Source organism: Solenopsis invicta, chromosome 7 (genome assembly GCF_016802725.1).
Source record: "Solenopsis invicta isolate M01_SB chromosome 7, UNIL_Sinv_3.0, whole genome shotgun sequence".
Lineage (NCBI taxonomy): Eukaryota > Metazoa > Arthropoda > Insecta > Hymenoptera > Formicidae > Solenopsis > Solenopsis invicta.
Window position 1 is genome coordinate 3,671,971 of NC_052670.1, and position 21,311 is coordinate 3,693,281.

The window sequence follows — 21,311 nt, forward strand, 5'->3', positions numbered from 1 at the left end:
TACGTAATGAAATTGCACAGACGATACTGAATTAAATTAAAAGGAAAAAGTTAAATGTTTTTGAATTGAAATATACAAACAAAAATTGAAACGTGTTACTAGTAGCTTATTTGATGAAATTGATGGATTCTCTCCTTTTCTTTGTCTCATCAGAGTTTAGTGTCATATAGAATTGATGGTTAAACTTATGATTTCGATAATGTAACTTCTGATCGTTATTAGATCGATCAATACTCCATTCATTGGAGTAATTCTACAAATTTTCACGAAATGTTTTAAGAACTTTTACAGCAGATCATACAGACGCGACTGAGATTCAACATGCGCGAATCTCTTCTAGTCTTTTAGCGAAAACACTTTTTGCGATATTTTCAACGGGGTGAAGAGGTTGCCGCTTTTCTTTTCTGTCGTCACGGAGGTGGATCACTTTCGGAGATGACAACAACGGAGATGACAACAACGCGATTTAGCAGACACGGGAAGGTCGCCACGCGACGTTGGCAAGGGGTGGTGAAGGGGTTTGCGCCGCTCTTTCGTGGTTGTATATCAGGGGCGTCGCGTTATTGGCCCCCGAGGCGCAACCGGGCTTTGTCGGCTGGCACGCCGCTCGTCGGATAAACCGAGCCCCAAGAACTGCTGACTTTTATAGGATAAACGGAGTTGAGAGAGAGAAAGAGAGAGAGAGAGAGAGAGAGAGAAAATTTCGCGCGCACAAATGTGTACGGTAACTTTTATACATCTCTATGAATCCGCGCAAATGAAGAGCCGAACGATGTTGTAATCAGTCTGGACGTTGCAAACGTATGAGGTCATTTAATTTTTACTCACTTAATTCGCGAAATGACTCCGTATCTTTATTTACGATGAGAATTGCGAAAAAATCGTACGTTAAGGACTCGAGTGTTGCAGGAAGAGATAAGTTTATGGCGATGAGTGTGATAAAAATCTATATAATACATTTTAACACTGTAATTACGTAATTCTTTATGATTCTGTAAGTACGCTATGATTTTTCAAATGTTCATCACTGCAAGTTGCTGAAAAACAGCTGTAAATCGCATCAGCACGCTATGAATAAATGTATGCGCACTTAGATTATTTAACTTTGGAGCAACTATCTTTTCAAATTGAAACGAAGATAAAACTATTTGCAAAAAATTTATATTTTGGTTTATTAAAAATGTATCTTGACTATTTGCAATATAATCGTACGTATTTAAAAAAAATAAAAATCAATTGAGCTATAGGGAACAATTGAGAAATTTTATTAGTAAAGTCACACTCAAATTTCCTTCTCTTTATAATTTGTAAAATAATATTTTTATGTCTGAAATTTTTAGGAAATTGAAATGTTTAAAAATCTTTAAAAAATTTGCCAGTTTAATTTTTACTTGCAAAAGATTTTTATAAGAATAAATCAGTAAATTCGGAATCTATGCAGTTTAGTTACACCTAAAAACTGAAAACGGAAATATATGTAGTATTAATTACTAAAATATAGTGTCTCTTACCATCGAAAAGCTCAAAAATAAAAAAAAAATAACAATATGATGATAGATTTTTCATTTACATTATAAAACATGAGTAAAATTAATAAAAAAAATTTTAATCTACATTAAAATAATGCGGCCATTAGAAAATCAATATTAAAACATTAAAGAACAAAATTTTTTATTTGTTCTTTGAATTTTTCACAACTATTACTTATGCTAAATAAAGACCGGTGACGACTGCAAGGCATAGAATTGTCACTTGATATGATCTTTTTACAAATTCCTATAAACACTCAGTTTATCTATATTATCTCGCTTATCTACTTTATCCTACATTTTTAAAAAATCCTGCATTTATTCTATAATAAACTGTACTGTAATCTTCTTAAACCATCTATTTTTGCAAACATTAATTTCAACGCAAATATGACTTATAAGAATAGAGATACCTTTTTTTTTATAATGGTGGGTACAAATGCCTTAAAGAAATAACATAATCGGATTTGTTGCATTCATACAGTATATAAAATAAATTGTATTTTAGATGTTTTTATACATATTAGTATAATAACCTGACAATATAAATGCCATGTATTCCTGATTTTATTTGACGACTTTATTAGTCATATCGGAGTAGCACTTTGAGAAATCTATTTTTTATCGTCACAACAACCGAGTATCGATACCATATTTGCATGATAAAGCCGACTATGAGGCAAGCAGGGACGAGATCGAACACCCACGCCTTTATACAGATGGCGGCAAACATTCTGTACGACCAAATCAATGCGGAGATTCGATACCTCGTTTTATTGAAGTACCAAGTCGCACGAACTTCGCGACAAGACAAACTGTATCGATAAATCTTCAACAAAGAAATTAATATTATGTTCCTCAAATAATTATTAACATTCAATGATTTTTTTTCTACAAAATATTGGACCACTTCTCGCCGCTGACATAGATCATTCGTTGTACCGAAAGATTTGTGATAAAAAAAAAAAAAAAATTGGAATTTGCAATTTATGACACAAAGTCTTAATTACCCCCTTTTTTTTAAATTAGTAATATCTATAATAGATTCGGACAGAAGTTTCTTCGGATTTGCACTGGTTTAAAAAAGACGGATTGTCACAGCCACAGTGACACGTCATGGGGTTCAAAACTACTATTGATTTAGGATCGCTCCGTTCAAAAATGTCTTAAGATTAGTTGGCTTATGAGTGATTGAATGAACAATAATTAAGCTAGACGATCTCATTTTTTGTGGATTTAGAGAAGATCGACCTTGCAAAGTGTCTCCTGGAATCTGTTTTAGATGTCCATCTGTCTACTCATGCGATAATTCGACATGCTTCCTCAGGTATCTTTGTGCTAATGCGTCATTATCCATAAGATGTTTTTCTCTTAAAAAAATTTGTAGTGTAAATTAAAATTAAGAATCAGATAACACACAAACATACGTTTTCATGCGTACATGTATTAATTATCTCTCTCTTCTCTATATACTAGTTAATTATCTACACCGAAAATAACAAAAATACCTGAAAAAGTTTCGAGTTATTTTCTTGTCAGAGACTGACAAGAATTAAAATAGGAAAAGAATGCTAGACCTTTTAGAGAACCTTTTTCCAACAATTTTCCCAAAAATGCCTCGAGCATTGTATAGTAAATAACTCGTGAAAGATTCGAATATCTTTTTTAGTAAATAAACATTTGGTATGTATTGAAAAAATTCATTACATTACAAATTTATTATTTTACAGGATTATATAATATTTATTTATTTGTCAGTGAATAAGCATTATTTGTTTCTTTCTACAATATGCTCTTGTATCAATTTATTATTAATAAATTGCTCAAAATTTAAGTTGTTTAAAAATAAAGAACATAACTTTTATTTCTCATTTTTATATTATAAAAGAGTGAAATGTTATAACAGCGTGAAGTAAAATTAAGACATAAGATTCGCGAAGGGGTACAATTATGCAACATTTCATCGAATTATCCGTAATTAACGAAATTTTATTCTTCAAAAAAACAAGGGATAAGAAAAGGGAAACATGTAAGGAAACGACCGATGGGAAGAATGCAATAAATACACGCGAAAAGAACGAGGAATAGAGAAAGAAAGTCACATGGAGAACGTATGAGACGAAAGAAGAAGACGGAAGGAACGAAGAAGATGAACATAGGTCGATAGATCGAATACAGAGGGAGAGAAAAGGGCTGGAAGAGCGAAAAGAGACGGCAAGAGGGCGGACGGATAGGGAGGGAGGGTGAGACGGGTAGGGGGACCAGAAAAAATCCGGGGATTTACGCGGAAAGGGCAAAATATTCCCCGCCCAGGCTTCATTCAGCCTCCGATTACGGGGTGGCTTTGGGTGAAAAGCACGCGCTCCCATTGGCCGAGGGGCTAATATGGCGGTGTTAGGGGTTGCAAGGTGGGGCTGGTGTACGCGATATTAAGGGCTGCTTTCATGTCTGACGAGCCAGTGCGTGGTGCGCCGTCGATTGACGCATTTTCCGTCGAGAAGGTGGAGAACGACGTTCGGCATCCTCCTGTCTCTCCTCATTCCCTATCTTTCTTTCGTTCGCACGTTTCCTTTCGCGTATCTTCTTCCGCCTGGATCGCGTTCGACGGAGGCACACGCGACTCGGCGGCAGATTCAATTTGCGCGCGTGCCACCCGGGACGGGAGAATCTATGATTTGTCAGTGATTTTCGTGGGTCAAGGACTGTTGTTTCGCATTGATATTTATTTGCGAATCGCGGAAGCTGACGTCAGTGATTTCCGAAGGCGAGCGACTTCTCAGATATGGCCCAGACTTATAATCAGAAGAGAAATGTGTACAGCATCGACCAGATATTGGGTCACGGCAAAGACGAAGGTACGGCAAAGTGTCTTTCTTTTTTTTCTCTCCAAGAAACACGCGTAAATTATTTGTAAGAATGGACCTAAAGCATTTAAAGAATCTCCACGTGCTAAGTCGATTCAAATAATTTTCTCTATTATAAAACTACTTTTTCATGTTAATAGAATAACGGACAAATAAATACACATATTTTACCTTACATTACACTTATCAATATAAATTAATTTACTTATATTTATCGATAATTAATTTATTTATATTTATCAATATAATACAAATATTGAAATTCTAATTAAAAACAAATTTAATATTCTATTACTAATAATCATAAATTATGTACAATAATAACAAAATAAATAATTGTTAACTCTGATAAATAATTATTGCTTAAATCACTAAATGCGATGAAAAAATATAATCTTAATTTTTTTTTATAACAAAGTTTATATGCAAAAGTCGTTTTTAATCATTATTATTATAATTAATGATTTTAATTGTAGACGTTTATCGTCGATAAACTATTTTATTTTATTGCGACTCACTATTTATTCTTTTACTATTTATTCTTTTGTAAAAAGTATTGTTTATTTATGTAACAATACTAAAATCTCGAGTTGAGAAATATTATTTAAATTTTTGTATGGAATATTTAATAATTTTATTTATTTAGCTTCCTTTATTCCTTCTCTATTATTTGTATCATAATACAAGCTTTAATTATGCAGACTTTAATTACCCTTATAAGTTTTTCTCGATTATTCATAAACTGACTGATTGTATAAATTCTTATTTGAATTTTCAACGCGTTTAATGAATGATGAAGCAATCACTTTTTCGTTCGCAAAACGATCCTGTACGATCGTAATGACCGTAAGATCAATAAACTTCGCTCTTGGAATACTTGACTCGTCAACAAGGAAGTCCATTACAGATTTTATTAGCGTGATACCGGCGGGCACGCTCTTTTTTTCATTGTAATAAAGTAGGTTATCTAGAAAAGTGGTCAAACATTGATCGAATAAATAACGAACGAACAAGGAATACAAACTTCCCAGTTCGGAAGAATATGTTTACTTCATGTAAGATGAATAGAATATACTCATCAACACTTCCGCTTATGAGAGACAGATAGAGGAATCATTAAAAGGATTTTTAAATAAAATTTTCAAGTTCCTTTGTTGCTCGTTCATTCACTTTACACCTGTTTTGATACATCGCTCATAAGATGTAAGATTTGATAAGACGCTAATTATTCATGCAGTAATTATTAAAATGACAGTCAGTCAAGTCTCAAAGTCGTTAAAGATAATCACATTTTGATATTTGTAAATTGCGTGGTAGATAGTTATAGAAATAATTGTATAGGTTTATTTAATTATAATATTAATTATAATATTATAAAAATATAAATTTATCACTTATAAAAAAAGAATATATACCTTTGTATTTATATTTTAATTTGTAAGTTATTTTATATAGTTTTTATAATTTGTAAGTTATTTTATAATTATAATTTTTAATTTTTAATGATAGAAATAAATATAAGGTTTTAGTTTTCTCAACAAAAAAAAAGAAAAAAAATAGAAATAGAAAAGAAAAATTTACAGAGAATTTTAATACTTTTATTTTGTAAATTTCATTGTTTTTTAAAAAAATGTAATTATGAAAATAATAAATCAAAGTACATAAATACGTAAATTTATCTTAATCTCAAAGGAGTTGAAAAATTTGCCTTAAATGTAGATTGAAAGAATTGCAAACTTCGGCACGATAAAGGGAAGATACGAATCTCATAGAATTCGCCGGTAACCTTAGGATTGCGCGATTAAAGGCAACGTAACGTAATTAGGTCGTCGCGGGTTACAGAATCTGTGGCGACGATCGGTGTAACGTGAATTTACTACACGGTGCGACACGCGAGTGCATGCGCGTGATTAGGTTGCGGAGAGGCGCACGAACGGCGGATTGTTTCGATGCGTTCACTTTTGTAGAATCGTCATGGCGTGATAAATCGTGTTATCAAGTTTAAAGAACTACATTGTTACGTGTACTGGCGAAGCTACAACCGTGGCTTATGGGCAAACAAAGCAATAGGGCGATCGCTACCCCACGTTTTATTAAATGCACGAACACAGTTTTACCTTTTATCGCTCAATAAGTTGCTTTTTTTATATAATAATATTGTTTTAATAAAGGAGTGTATTGAAAAATTAGTAGCTTGCACTATAAAGACTATTTCCGTCTAATAAGAAGAATAATCAGAAGAATAATAAGAATTATAATTATCTTAATAATATAATTAGACTTGTAATTAACTTAACCCTTAATTTTAAATAGATTTTCAATAAAATAAAATAATGATTTTATGATCAATTAGGAAAATATTGAAATTAAACAATTGTAATAAATAACAATTCTTCTCGATAATTTTATTTATTAATAAAAAGTTACCTTTAAAATTGTGACACATGCGTAGTGGAGAGCAGTTTTCTTATTAGATTTGTACACGTATGAGTTATTCGAACATATCGTGCAAGAATGTCGTGATTTTCAGATCGTAATAATTACCTTGATTGAATGGTACCTCTGTTTTCAATGTTACAATCTAAAATAATCGGCTCGATGATGCTTTTATCTTGGATTTTCCATTGTTTTTACGAAAGATATATTTTACTGGGGGATTTACTTAGTTTTTTATTTATATGCGATCAATGATAACTGCTGTAACGCGAATTTACGGCACGACGTTACGACACGCAAACATCGCGTATATAAACTGAACGTATACTGTCTCTTTGTACGGTGTACAAATATAGAAATGCTACACATGACGTGCAAGCACGAAATAATCGTATGAACAATGTTCTGGATATCATAATAAATGTATAAATTACCAGAAGTACAATTTATGTACACTCGCAGTGTTTGTATATTCTCAGACTAATCATTTCATATATAGATAGCTACTATAATTTATGATCAATTCTAATAGTAAGTCATTGGATTAAATAGAAATATCAAGTACATATATTTATTACATATTTGCCATAATAATGGTAGATATTTTGTGTCCTGGGATTTTTTACTGTTATTGTTTTACTATTATATAATGCGAGAGAAAAAAAGAGAGAGAAAGAGAAAGAAAGCAAAAAAATTAAATTTTATATAAAAATGTGTGGCAATTTTGTAACAATTTTAAGAACGTAAATACACAAATACTTGATTGCTCAAATTATTAATGAAATCACGAATCAAATTTTTATTTGAGTCAATGGACACCATTACCAAACATTCATAACATAATATACTTCATATTATTTACACTTTTTATTTAAAAAATGAATATCCATAATATAATATTTAAATGCGTCTATTTACTCGCATTACTCGAGTATATTCAAAACAAATTTCTTCTCTCTAAACTTATGTGTATTTCATATATTTTCATATCAGAATTCTAAGAGGCTTGTATTTTATAAATTTTTATAAACAGGCGTTTCACAATATATTTTTTTTTAAACATGGTCTCGTCGCGTTTTATCTCGTGGAACACTCGTGGCCGGCGTATTAACGTAAGTCCTCTTAAGGACTTTATTAGATTTTCAGCGTAAAGTCCTCGGCCACTTATAATCCGCTCCTGTCTCAACGAAAGTATATTTCGTCGACTGAACGGATCGTAAATCCTTTTTAACGCTTAACGCTTAGGCATATAATCCGGCATAGATGCATAGACGCGCAGAGTCCTATCGGGAAGACGGTCATTCCGAACCCGTCTGAGTGTCCAAAAACATTTCCATTATCCTCTAATTATTATAAAAACAAAATTTTGCCTGGCTTATGCCTCAAGTCTTAAAACTCAAGATTCAGATTCCTGTTTTTCTTTTTAATTTTGCAATTTCTGGAAGAAATGAAGATTAATTAAAACGCCAGAGCTAAAATTTTGATCATTGTTAATGCCTCGAGTAAACAATGATGAATTTTATTTTTCTCGATATTCATACATGTATACATTGAAAAAAGTTTGGTAACAGCTATCAAATATGTTAAGTGAAATAATGTTAATTAAATATTTGGTTAATATAACGAAAAATAATTTTACTTTTCTGAATATTTAGTAAATATTATAAAATTTAGTAATGTTTACAAAAGTAAAATTATCTTTTATTATATTAATCAAATATTTAATTGGTATTATTTTATTCAACATTTGGTGGTTATTATCATACTCTTTTCATTATCATACTTTTTTTTAAATGTGTGTGTGTATACATATTAATATCTATATATATCCTAAATTTTCGTTACATACAATACAACCATGGATAAACGGTTTTCACTGCGTATCATATTTATTAGATATAATACATATTTATGTATTATGTTCTTTTCGCAAAAGAATTTTATTATGCTTTTGATATTGCTGGATATAATGGGTATTCAAGATCCGATTACGAACGTGACACGAGGAATAACATTTGGATAATACAATTTTATAGAAAAAAGCTCTTATTAAAAAAAGTTGAAATATTTCTATGTAATAATGCGTTTAGATACACCAAAGATTTTGTTGCTCGAAATGTGCATAAATTAAAATTGCATAAATTTTATTTATAAATTAAAATAAAAGTTGCATAAATTATATCGACCGATCATTATGACTATTATTATTCTTTTTATTAACATACTTTACCAATCGTTAAAAAAATTATTAGTTCGTATTTCTGAATTGTTGCCATTTCCCTCAGTCATCTGCATAATTGCGGACGTTTTTATCGATGACCTCGCGACTGCAGGAGGTTTTTTTAACGCCTCCCGACATATAGTGCCCGATCGCGACATGTGCCCAATCGTCGCGGTAAATAAATTTTTAATTTCGTCCTGCGAGCCTCACCCTCTCGACTATCCCTACCCTGTCCTAGTCGCCTGGTCCACATCAGGCGTCGGCGCACCGTAGATTTAATAAAAAGCAGTGGAGAGCTAAGCATCAAGTGGGTACTCCATTGTGCCCCAGCATAAAAACATTGAAATCTCTCTATTCAGCTTGGATTAGTACGACGATGCCTCTCTCTACGCGTATGTGTATGCGTGCACGTGTGCGTGCATGCATGCGTGCGTGCATACGTGCGTGCGTGCGTGCGGAGCCCCCGCGTGCACGCACACGCGTGCATACATACGTGCGCCGCCGCCGGCGCGGCGGCGTGCATACGTTTTCGATCGCATCTCGGCTCATCCTATCACAACTGCTGGCTATGTATCGACACCGAAAAGTAGGATTAACATTATTACGCATGAGTAGTAAATGCTTGTCTAATTAGTCCGAGCGGAGACGCGCAAAAGGATGTACGTGCGTGTTGCAGGGGTAGATAATTGCGCGCATACCTTTTCGTACAACCTTGCAGTATTTGAAAAGATTTGCGATTTCCACACGCCAATTGAATTTGTTAAACTGAATGGGAAACTTCGAGTAACGAGCAAACTAAATTAACGGGGGGACCAATGGAAAAACCGTACCTGGCGTAGATAGTTCTCGAGTATGATTCACTTGTACGATAGTCATTTCTGTTTGGATAGTTAAATACCTGAGAAGTAAGAAGCGCTTTGTATAATTTTGAAATATTCTCCCTAAAAAGGGATTAAAACAATATTTTTTTAGGCCATATTTAAACCCATGATTTCACATTAATATATTACACAAATAAAATGGCCAAAAAGATAACATTTCAATATTTGCTCAATGACTTTGGCAATTGATTAACGAAGAACAGCCAGAGATAATTTATGTCAAAAATTAATCAGAATTCCATTTAACACGAAATGAGATAGATTATATTTATTAAACAGGGTACTGTATTTCGAAGATCTAGCACAGCGTAACATGAAGTGATTTCGAGGGAAACGTTTACGAAGCAGATTATAATTTAATGTGATATTAGTCGGGGCACGTAAGCGGATGTAGTCGAAGTTGTAGCTTTGTAGTTGCCGCTTCGGTCTCAGATCATTATCCAATTATAATAGGTATATTAATCTAAAGCGCTATATATAGTCAGCTAATTAATAATTAGCCCAGTTCGCGGTTCTAATAATTAGCCTAGTTCGCAATCCACGTTCGTCAATAGATCAGTAAACTTTTGTGAGAGTCACATCGTCGTTTACATCGCGCAGACTTAACGATATTCCATGTCAAATATATTTTATATAATGTCTGCGCAAAATAAAGTGAAATAAAATGAATTTAATTATTATCTCATAACTGAATGAATTTTGGAAACGTTATTTTTTTTCTCTCGAGAAAAAGAACGGCGCCGATTTCGCGCCCGCGCCGCCGTTCCAAATTCCGTCGCGCAAAAGTTTGACCGCATGAAAAGCACGATTTTACCACTTGTGCCACGTTTTCTCGATACTTTGTGAGGGATCTGTGGAAAGGCGCGCCTCGCGAAAAAAAAACGAGAAAGATCACGCGTGTCGTTCTCAAGATTATCGATGCAAGGGAGAGTTCAAAGGGAAATAATAAATCGCGTGGCAATTTGTGACGCGAGTGTATATATACATATAAAATATAACGCTTCTTACAAGCGTCAAAGAGATAACAAGGTTTATCGCGATGCTCGATTTTTACCGCTCGCATAGGTTTTTGCCGTGACATCACCGCGATGTATTTTTATGGGGAATCCGTGGAATACTTCTGCTACTTTTACGCTCGCGAATCGCTCGGTGCGATACCTCTGCGACAACGCGTCACAAGCGCATCCGCATTGACGGTTCGTTCCCTGCAAGCTCCATTTTTAAAACTCGTTACGATGAATTTATTTTTAACGCCGTCAAGTGCCTTTTGAAATTATATGCAGATCAACCGATTTGTTATTATCTGCAGCGTTCGTGCAATATCAAGCGCATTGCACGAGCGTTTTTCGAACGTTTTTGCACGTATCGATTTGTCCGTTGTAGAGTCGCAAGTTTTACGGCAAAGTCATTGAAATAATCGTCGTCGATAATCCTCAATTATCTAAATTTTTGTAAATATGTGAGAAATAAAATGTATGAATTGAAGTTTTTTTTGTTTATTTATTAATAAATTAATAAATTCAAACCTCCGCGAACATTTTATTATTGTATCACAAAATTAATCGCAAGCTTACCTTTTACATGCGATTAGCCCGTGATAATCGCAAGAAACGTTCATCGCAGAATCGACATACCGCGCGATTCGATTTCTCACCTAAAACGAATCGGGCAATCTATATATATCCGACTATTACGTCTACGTGTAGTTTACTTTAATGGGGCTTTAAGCCCTCGTTGATGCTCGCGCAAAGACAGAACGAGTGATCATGGTAGGAAATACGACTGGGGTACGAGGCGGGCGCGATCGCAGAAAGCTGGGAAGGGTGTGCGTTGCACGGGGGGTGTGCAAGGCTCGCTGCTGTATCGTGAGAGGGAGAGGAGAAGCTGGAGGAAGGGTGTGGGCAGTATGCACTCGTGATATTTGCTAATCACTGACAGCGACGGCTTTTAAGTACTGTCGAGCACATACGTATAATGTGCGCACTTACATTTGTAGGGTATTTCGCGGGCGTGTACACGCGGGCAGATGTATGGAGCGGTGCAAAAAAAAAAGAGAGAATGAAGCGCCGGGTGAGGCTTAAAAATTGGCAAATCCGCCGATCGGACGTCATCGGCGTATCGGTTATATCGGTACCGGTCGTTGTGCGGCTTAAAAATGAAATTGCGCCCGTATCTCCCCGCCGCTACCACCGCCGCCGCCAGAGTTGGCATATCAGGCAAAACGACAATTTCGTTTTGGCAACGCGAGCGATATAGCTTAATCGCCTCCCGATCGCTTCCCGCGCTCAAGTATCGGACGTACATCGTTTATACGCGCGTTTAACAGGCGAGGATGCGCCAAATAAATTTCGAGGATTACAAATTCTCGCGTCTTACGGAACTGAAGGTTCTCCTTTTCGATTACTTCCTTTAATTTGATCCCGATGTCACATTATACGTTTAGCATGCAGATCTAGGGTGTAAAAACGCCGCATAATTTACAAATTTTTATAAGGTAATATTCATGAGAAAATTTATTTGCAAATTGTTATTAATATTAAGTAATAATAAATATTCTTTGTCGAAATCTCTTCCGTTCAAAAATACTTCTTCACGGAAATCTCGTTGAGATGGGCTATCGTAATAACGCTATGGAAATTGCTTATCATTGATTTCAGACCACGCGACATCGTCTGACGCTGTGGTTGACGGTGGCGATACGGAGCTCGGTCACCTGAGCGACCATCAGATCAACGACGCGCTGCACGATCCCTTGAATCTGGGTGAATCTGATCGGCCACGCAAGGTGCGGAGATCGCGCACGACTTTCACGACCTACCAGTTGCACGAGCTCGAGAAGGCCTTCGGGAACACTCAGTACCCGGATGTGTTCACCAGGGAGGAGCTGGCGATGAGACTGGACCTTTCAGAAGCCAGAGTACAGGTGCTTTTCACGAATGATTCAATTATTACAGAAAGTACACGTGTCTCACAAAAAAAAATAAGGGAAATTCTTGCAAATGTTTAAAAATAGGAATATAAAGTAAGCTAGAAATTTGAAACACGATGAATCTTAATTTGAAAAAAAAAAAAAAAGAAAATTTCGAATATTTTAGATATATAAAAAGCTTTTAAGTAACATAAACGTGAAATCTGTACAATGCTTGTCTATATTACTGGAATAAAATACAAGAGGCACCGTGGGACGAATGTAGTAAATTTAATGTCTAATATTATAGCTCAAAAGGATGTCTCGTGTTCCTACCGTCTCTTCCGTTATTAAATACCGTGTTTCATAAGAATAAAATCAGTCGAATACAGTTGCGACACTCTCGACTACACCATGTACTTCCAAAAGATTAGCTTATGCCCTTTTCGCAATGACTGATTCAAATATTCCACAAATGCGGCTTGAAGAGAGAAATGAGGGAAAGAAGTCGGGCTAGATTTTGCCAGACAGTTGCAGAAGTATAATTAACCTTTCGTCGCTTTGACAGGACGAATTCACAAAGCCCCGAGAGGCACGCGAGTGTCGCTGAGTTTCGCGCATTTGATAGTGGCAAGTTTCGTAAGTAGTTTTAATGACGAGTTTTAGATTCGGTCAGCAGGATGAAATTTAAAAGGCTAACTCGGAGCTCGCGCGTAATTTTGATGTTAAATATGGAGATTATTAAAAGAATTCGAGGCGATAAAGCGATAAGCCGTGTAAACGAAAAACGCTGTGTTAATAGCAAAACATGTTTGAATAGCTATTACGATACTTTGTTGTTTATAATTATAGATTCTAAATTTATTTTGTAATTTACAAAGAATTTATTTTCTACATTTCTTTGTCTCGATAAAATGATTCTACATTATACAGCGATTAATGCACAATAGCGTAAACTGATTTTCACGAGGATCGATTTATACGTAGATTTTGCGAAGTTTGAGGAACATCACAAGCATCCTCGAGCGCTGCTTGCGAGGATTGCGCTTTGGCGACTCGGGGGCCTCAAGGCGCAAGTCACTTAACTAATTAGAGACTATTGTATCGCAAAATTTCGTACTGCCGTTTTCCATCTGTAATTTTGCGAAACACACGCTACGCCCCGAATCCGTTAATTTCACAGAAGAAAGGCTGCCTCGTGTAGAGTAGTAATCTGCTTTGGAATTACTTTAAACCGGCATCCTTGAAAATTCAAGTACGTTGCAGCGTTGGGGTGTAGTTCAATCCAACGATAACGGGGTGCACATCGTTTCGTACGCGATGATTTCTACTCCCCTCCCCCCTTTATCTCCTTTCAATACGCGTTATGTTAAAAGCAAATTAATTTTCGTAGAATGCAAGAAATAGTCCAGTTTGCAATTACAAATAAATGACGCTATTTGCAAACTGAATAATTAAATTAAATCAGCAAACAATTATTTGCGAGTTGGTAATGCGATAATTTGTTCCAGTGTTGGTGAAATTAACATGCATAAGTGGTATCTATATGTAAATCAGTGTATTACAATGCGGCAATGATTTTTAACAAATCTCAAATGAAGAAGGAATTTTTTATCGATTCCTTTTCAAGAAACTAGGTCCTTCGAGTCGGTGCGTTTTTGAAATCACTCGATTCAATTGTTTTATTGTGACGTACACGACGAAGAAACTGTCGACAATTTTAGAGGAGGTACACACACACACACACACACACACACACACACACACACACACACACACACACACACACACACACTTATACATGTATATAACCGTGGACGAGTGCGAGGGGTTGCGTGGGGCCGCCGACGGAAGGGTGGCGATGATGCTGAAAAGAGACAGAGAGCATTCCGATTGGCCCATTGTGGTACAGCGGAGCGACAATGCCGGCAATTGGCCGTCGCTCGACAAAACCGCTAAATGATCCGCCGCGGCGCACAGTGGTGCCACGGCCACTTTATTTCAATCTAGGAAATCCTCCTGTACCCCTCCCCCGCCCGTTCACTCGCGCGCCGATTCCAGATGCGAAATTACCCCATTTTTCTGTATTAACGGCTGGCCGATGTATCGACGATCGGGCGCATATGGTAATGCAATCGCGAGTCGTTTCTGACGTTTCCTACACCCCGGCAGATGATTTGCCACCGCCGGACACTCTGATGGAATTTTTATAGACTGCTATGGACGTCGAACGTCCATAGTAGTCTATAAGAATTTTAAATATTAATCTTTTAAATATTAATATATTGACTACATGCTTTAAGAAGACGATGTCTTCTTTAATTCTTTTCTTTATGTTAGTATCTTATAGCTGATTTTTATACCTAATGTAAATGTCTTATGATACTAATCATTTTGGAGTTACATAGATATTTATTAAATCATCACTAAAGCTTCGTATAAATTTTCTAATAGTTTTTAATTATTAAAAGTCTACAAATTTCTTTAATAAACAGTATATTATTTATAGTGAGAGTTCATAAAAATCTTTCTCTTTTAAAAGACAACATTGTACTAACTTGGAAAAAAATTTTTTTTTAATTTAATAGAAAAGATATATGGAAGATTTAATTGATAAAACAGACATTTAAAGGTTCTAAATTCGATGTAGATCGATGTACGTGAACTGTGAAAACATTGCCGATTTCCACGGTAAATGTTTCGCGAGATTAATAGGGTAGAGTTATGGAAACGCGTCGGCATTGCAAACTTTCGAGTTCACGGTGGGTCGCTTAAATGACGCAAGGTTTGCGAGCACTTAAGCGTTAGAGGCTATTCAGGAGCGATTAAATAATTAACAGCAATTAGGCAATTGAATTTCCTGCCCCCGTCTCGCTACACTGACCTCTTTCCCTCGCTTCAACATTATTCCTCTCTTCTCTTCCTTGATGCCACTTTCTTCTCTTCGGTGCACCCTCGATTTTCTCACGTTGCCTTGATTTTATTCTGCAACCCGGCCGAATCAACTTGCTAATTTGTCTCCATCCAACAAACTGCCACGAGTCATAATTTCATTTGGTTTTCAAGTAAATTAATGTCGTCGCGTATATCTGATAAATTGTAACTTTTGTAATTCCAGATGCATGCCTTCTCCAAAGAAAAGACTAACGAACTACTTTCAAATAAGAGAGAATGTTCAATTCTAATTTTATTATAAATAAATTTAAATTTCTATATTACTTGTAACATTAATTATATAAACTATTAAATATTTTGTTATATGCTTAAATATGTGTGTGCATTCACCTTCTATTTATCTACATTTATATATGATTATTTTTTAAATATTTAAATATATATTAATATTATTTATATTGAAACAAATAGTATATTTTCTTTTTGACATTAAAAGTATAATAAATTCTGTTCTTTTCTCTCTCTCTCTCTTTTTCTATTCTCTTTCTCTTTGCCTCTTCTGGTACCCACGAAAATTTGGAACAGCTCGAGTGGAAAGCGAAAGTATTTATACGGCAACCGGACCAGCGATAGGGTCGGGGTAGAGAATAGAGCCGGAGGCAGGGGTTGCTAGCACTCAGGGGTACGAAGGAAATCAGGATAATTGTTAACAATTAGCTTAATCAACCTCGAGAGCAAGCTTTTGTTATTGGCCGCTCTGATACGCGCGGCGTATCTGGGGTTCTCGTGGGCTTCCCTATCCTCCTAATTTTGAATCTTCATGACGAATATTCCGCTAATTCATAATCAATAGTGATCACGAAATCACCTCTTAACAATTTAATTAGATGGATTGAAATTATATATATTTTAAAACGATATAATAAATTATTTCGCAATGATTGCATAATATCTTTTGTGCCAATTCATAACGAGATGCCACAACGAGATTGCGCGTTGAATAACTATTTGATACAAAATATTTGTTTTTGTTTTAGGTGTGGTTTCAAAATCGGCGTGCAAAATGGCGCAAGAAGGAAAAAGCTTTAGGCAGAGATACGAGTTTTATGCACGTCGAGCAAGGTGGTGAGTTAAAGGCAGATAATTTAAATTGATCGCGAAAACAATATTATTTCTAATAAAAATAAAAAGGAAAACTTTTGGAAAAAAAATACTTTTGCGGTTGTTAATCATTAGATATTTTGTTTTACAAAATTATTTGGTATAAAGTATAAATATTTCTTGCCTTATTGCAAAATTTGTATTATCTTTAAGTTTTGTAAAAAAAAACAAATATTTCTTAAATTAGAAAGATTAGGTTCCATTTTTCCTTTCGCATTCTGCAATAATAAATTAATTTGTTGCACTTTTCTTTTATGATTCGCTCTTCATTCTTTTAACAGTGAAACAATCACAAAAGTTCTCCATCGTTGCTTTTATACCCTTGCTTTAGTAACGCGTGCGTTACGTTCGCTAATATGTGCGAGAGAGGACGACAGGACGTAAGTTACGAAGGGTAGATGCAATCGGCGACAATTACGTCTAATTTCAGTGTCGGTCGTCGTGCAGCGCGACGTGCGACCATAACGTGCGAATGATATAGAATAGAAACCTGGCCTGAATTATTTTTTTATGAGACGCTCTGCGGATAAAGCTTGTACATCAAATGGGTGATATTAGCAGCAGAAAAAAATCTAATAACTTCAACCCTTCAGTATTCCATGTATATCACGTAATAATCAATTTTATTAACAATAAGTACATTCAACTTCGTAGCTAAAAGAGACTCCCACACTTTTTCTACATCACAATATTCTCATTCTTTTTTGAAAAATAATTATAACAAATCCCTTTGACATAAAAAAATAATGAAGGTGCAGGAAAAGAGAAAACACGTCGGTCTTGAAAATAGAGGGAAAATAATGAAGACAAAGAAAGAAAACGTAGATAACGTAGCGTAAAGTTGCTGAAAAACAAAGCTACAGTTTTATCCGCAGAAGAATCTTAATCTTTGGCAAGGAGTAAGCGAGTTCGTCGAATTCTGTTACAGGTGTTAACGAGTTGTCCCTTCACGCGCGGTTGCTGCAAACGGCGAGCGGTGTCCCCGGCGCGGATTCCTCGGGCCCGCCGACGGGCGCGTTTCCCTGGTTCATACCTCCGGTTTTTCCATCGCCCTGGCCACCGAGCGCGCCCAAATTGCCGCCGTTGCACGCGCTCCTGTCGCAATACATCGGCCTGCCGTTGCCGCAGAACCTGGCGTCGCTCGGCACGATGCTCCCGGTCGGCCTGAATCCGAGCTCGTCGCTGAACCATAGCAACGTGAACGGCCACTCCCTGGGTGGTCACTTGCACGGGCATCCTCTGAACCTCGGGGTGCAGAGCATACCGCAAAACCTAAGCTCGAAGAACGACAGGGAGGAGGATTCGGCGTCGTCCGACGACGAGATCAGGAAGCAGAGCGCGGAAGTGCTAAGAGTAAAAGCGGAAGAGGCGCTACGCAAGGCGGACAATTAACTGTGAGAGCTTATGGATTTTTGTAAATACGATGAAGACGAACCTTTTCGGTTCGTTCAAAAGCCATTTGATACTAACGTAAATATTTTGCTCGGCCGTGAATATCCGCGAATCTACAGTATCCTGTATGCGTCAGATTTCGTTTGTCAGGCTGCAAGGATATGATTCATATCATTCAAATTCGATGGACATTTTAATTTTATTGTGTATCCCAGGAGTAAATGTTTTCGCCAATAAATTCTAAAGAAAAAAGAATGAAGGAAACAGACCCCACCATAGCAAAATATCAATTAATAAATTATTTTTCTCTGGGACACACTGCAGGATCTGGACTTGAGAATTCGAATAGCGTGTATTCAAGTAGAAAGCAAATAACATTTGATACATGTTTGGATATTTGTTGTTACTTTATATTAATTTTGAAGGTGATATTGTTAATTTTGAAGATAATCGATCATCAGCGTTGTCCAATCAGTAGATTGTTAAATGATTTGCACATCTTCAGTGCTAATTAGATATTGGCATAAGCAATAATAAGTTTACTGTACATCACTTATCAAACAATAATTGGTTGCTGATTGAATCTGCAGCCCTTTGATTTAGAGTCGAAGTTGATTAAAAATTCGAGAATCGCAAATCAGTTTTATTCGAACATATTTTTTTTCGTAAAAAAGCAAGCTCGAAGTAAAAACGAGAACATCTAATTTTGAATAATATAATAATTAAAAAAAAAAATTTTAACAAAATGTAATTTCTCTTATTCATAGAATTATTCAACCAAAGTGACAGAATCGTTAATTTTATTTTGTAATAGATAAAAAATAGACATTTCATTCATGAATTATTTTCTTAATATACTCTACAAATATATTAATATATATTTGTTAATTATCTTTTACATATAACATTATTTATTATTAAATAAATAATATATGAAACTAATAAGGTGCGCCGGAAAACTACAGACAGTTAGCAGTTCATGATGAGACATTTTGATTGCTTATTTTTATTCGCTTTGCAGCGAAACCCAATGAGATTTAATAGATAGCAATGCACGCAGCGCCGCACATTATTATATAATGGGCGGTTACATATTGTTATTTGCGCCGTAATTGTTTAGTATTGCTCGAGTTGCTGTTCAACGCCGACATGTAACAATCTATTTCATCGATGTCAAAAACTGATTACATTTCTCTGGGTGAATCAACGTGTAAGGGCTGATCAGACCAATCGATGCACTGAGCTGCTAACCAGAATTGTTTGATAATGCTAATTTATAAATTTGATTTGATTATGTTCAAAATATATATATATATAAAAATTGCAATATATTATATTTGTCCTGTGTCACAATTGCCTTATTCTGTGTGTAAAAAAGATAGCTGAAAAGCAGCCGCGGAAAATTTCTTCCAAACGATCAAGTGCCGTACAGGATCGCCGGTGTATGTGTCAGGTGAAGGGAGAATGAGAGGGGAGAGTGCGAGGAAATTTTGTAAAATACATGTATCATACGAACATTAGATATACATCATGTACACATATGTAACATATATATCAATATAGACTTTATGTAAATATGTAGGCTTACCCATTAAGTAAAGAAATATATTAAACCTATGAAAAGCAAAACTGTATTTCTTTCAAAACTGATTGTCAGCATAAGTTGATAGTCAATCTGAAGAACGATCTTTCCTCATAATAGATAAAGAAATATGAAAATAATAATAAAAAATACTAACATGAAACAATGTAAAATTTGAGGTGAGTAATTATCTTAAATAAATATTCAAATTTTGGTGCAAGTTTTAATAAAATAAGGGAAAAATTAAGGGGACGTTTGCAAATAAAATGTTCAAAAGCACCTAAACGCCATTCACGGTACGCGATTACTTTTCAGTATCTGTACATTTCCGAGTGTCGCGTAATAAATAAAAAGTCTTTACTAGCGTATCACGATTAATAAGCCGCAGGTGCCTCGTCTCCGACTCTTTCGCACCCGTCAATTCGGTCCTCAACCACCCTAATTCATCCTGTCCGAGGGCAATTCACACGGGGGCGAGCTACAAAATCGCTTCCGCGTCATTAATCATGAAAAGATTTGGCGTATTGGCCGCGTCGTCATTATGACGATTTCCTGAATTTCGCGCAGCTGGCGGTGCCCCCGCACGAACCCCCGGATTCCCACGGGCCCCGAGCGCTGACTGCGTCGCGCGCGTTTAATCGCGCACCCCCGCCTCTCCCGTTCCCAAACGTCCACCCACCCCCGTTTCACCCTTCTCCCCCGGACTCCGCATTTTCCGCCGTCGAAAGTGAATTTCGTCCGTGGGGCGGGATCGGGCGCATCACACGGCGTGAACGCCGGTAACACGCACAACGGCAATTACAATCCGGCCAATTTATCCGCGTTATCAGAAATTTATCTGTCGCAAAGGGCGAAGGCCGTACGACGAAACGCGAGAGTTAACGTTATCGCCTGGCGTTATCGCACGGGAAGGTAATTATTGCACCACCTGCTTGGGACGCGCGATCCGCGCGGGTTCGATAGAGCACACAGATAACGCGGCCGGGCGAACGATATTTCATTTTGAAAGCATTTTACCGAGACTTATGAGCGATATTTTACCGACGATTACTTGATAGCTGTTTCAATAGTTTTTAGAATTAAGGAAAATAAAGAAAAATATATAAAATATATTTTTTCTACACACTCGTCTAAGAGACTTCGACGGAAACTCGAATGGCAAGAACCTGTCGTCGCGATGATGCCCACCTTTGTGGGTTTTTAGGCAAAGAAACTCGGGAGATGGCGCACTCGAGAAGCGGTACAGACATTTTGCATTGCTACATTAGGTGAAGTATGCGTACGCTTTCAAAATGCTCCGCTTGCGTTTTAGCTCAACAACCGTGTCGCATAATGCGGTAAAGTTCCGCTCAATGGATCCACTAGAAGATGGAGAAAGCAACGCTCGAGGTCCACTTCGCCCTTGATTTCCGTCTGTCAAACGATATCGCTAAATTTCGGTT

The 21,311-nt window shown here is 36.1% G+C and overlaps 1 protein-coding gene across 1 annotated transcript; it reads left to right on the forward strand.

Moving 5' to 3' along the window:
- Positions 1–3,673: 3,673 nt before the first annotated feature.
- On the forward strand, positions 3,674–19,916 carry LOC105199935 (aristaless-related homeobox protein). The gene is made up of 4 exons (XM_011167269.3): positions 3,674–4,384; positions 12,589–12,854; positions 16,772–16,859; positions 17,824–19,916. The coding sequence occupies exons 1-4, from the start codon at positions 4,312–4,314 to the stop codon at positions 18,285–18,287; spliced, it is 891 nt and encodes a 296-aa protein (XP_011165571.1). The 5' UTR covers positions 3,674–4,311; the 3' UTR covers positions 18,288–19,916.
- The last annotated feature ends 1,395 nt before the right edge of the window (positions 19,917–21,311 follow it).

Excerpts from the sequence above, each read along its gene's own strand:
- LOC105199935 (XM_011167269.3), top strand. The coding sequence starts at position 4,312 with ATGGCCCAGACTTATAATCAGAAGAGAAATGTGTACAGCATCGACCAG. Across the intron at positions 4,385-12,588 it reads GGGTCACGGCAAAGACGAAG|ACCACGCGACATCGTCTGAC; the intron begins GTACGGCAAAGT and ends CATTGATTTCAG. Across the intron at positions 16,860-17,823 it reads TATGCACGTCGAGCAAGGTG|GTGTTAACGAGTTGTCCCTT; the intron begins GTGAGTTAAAGG and ends ATTCTGTTACAG.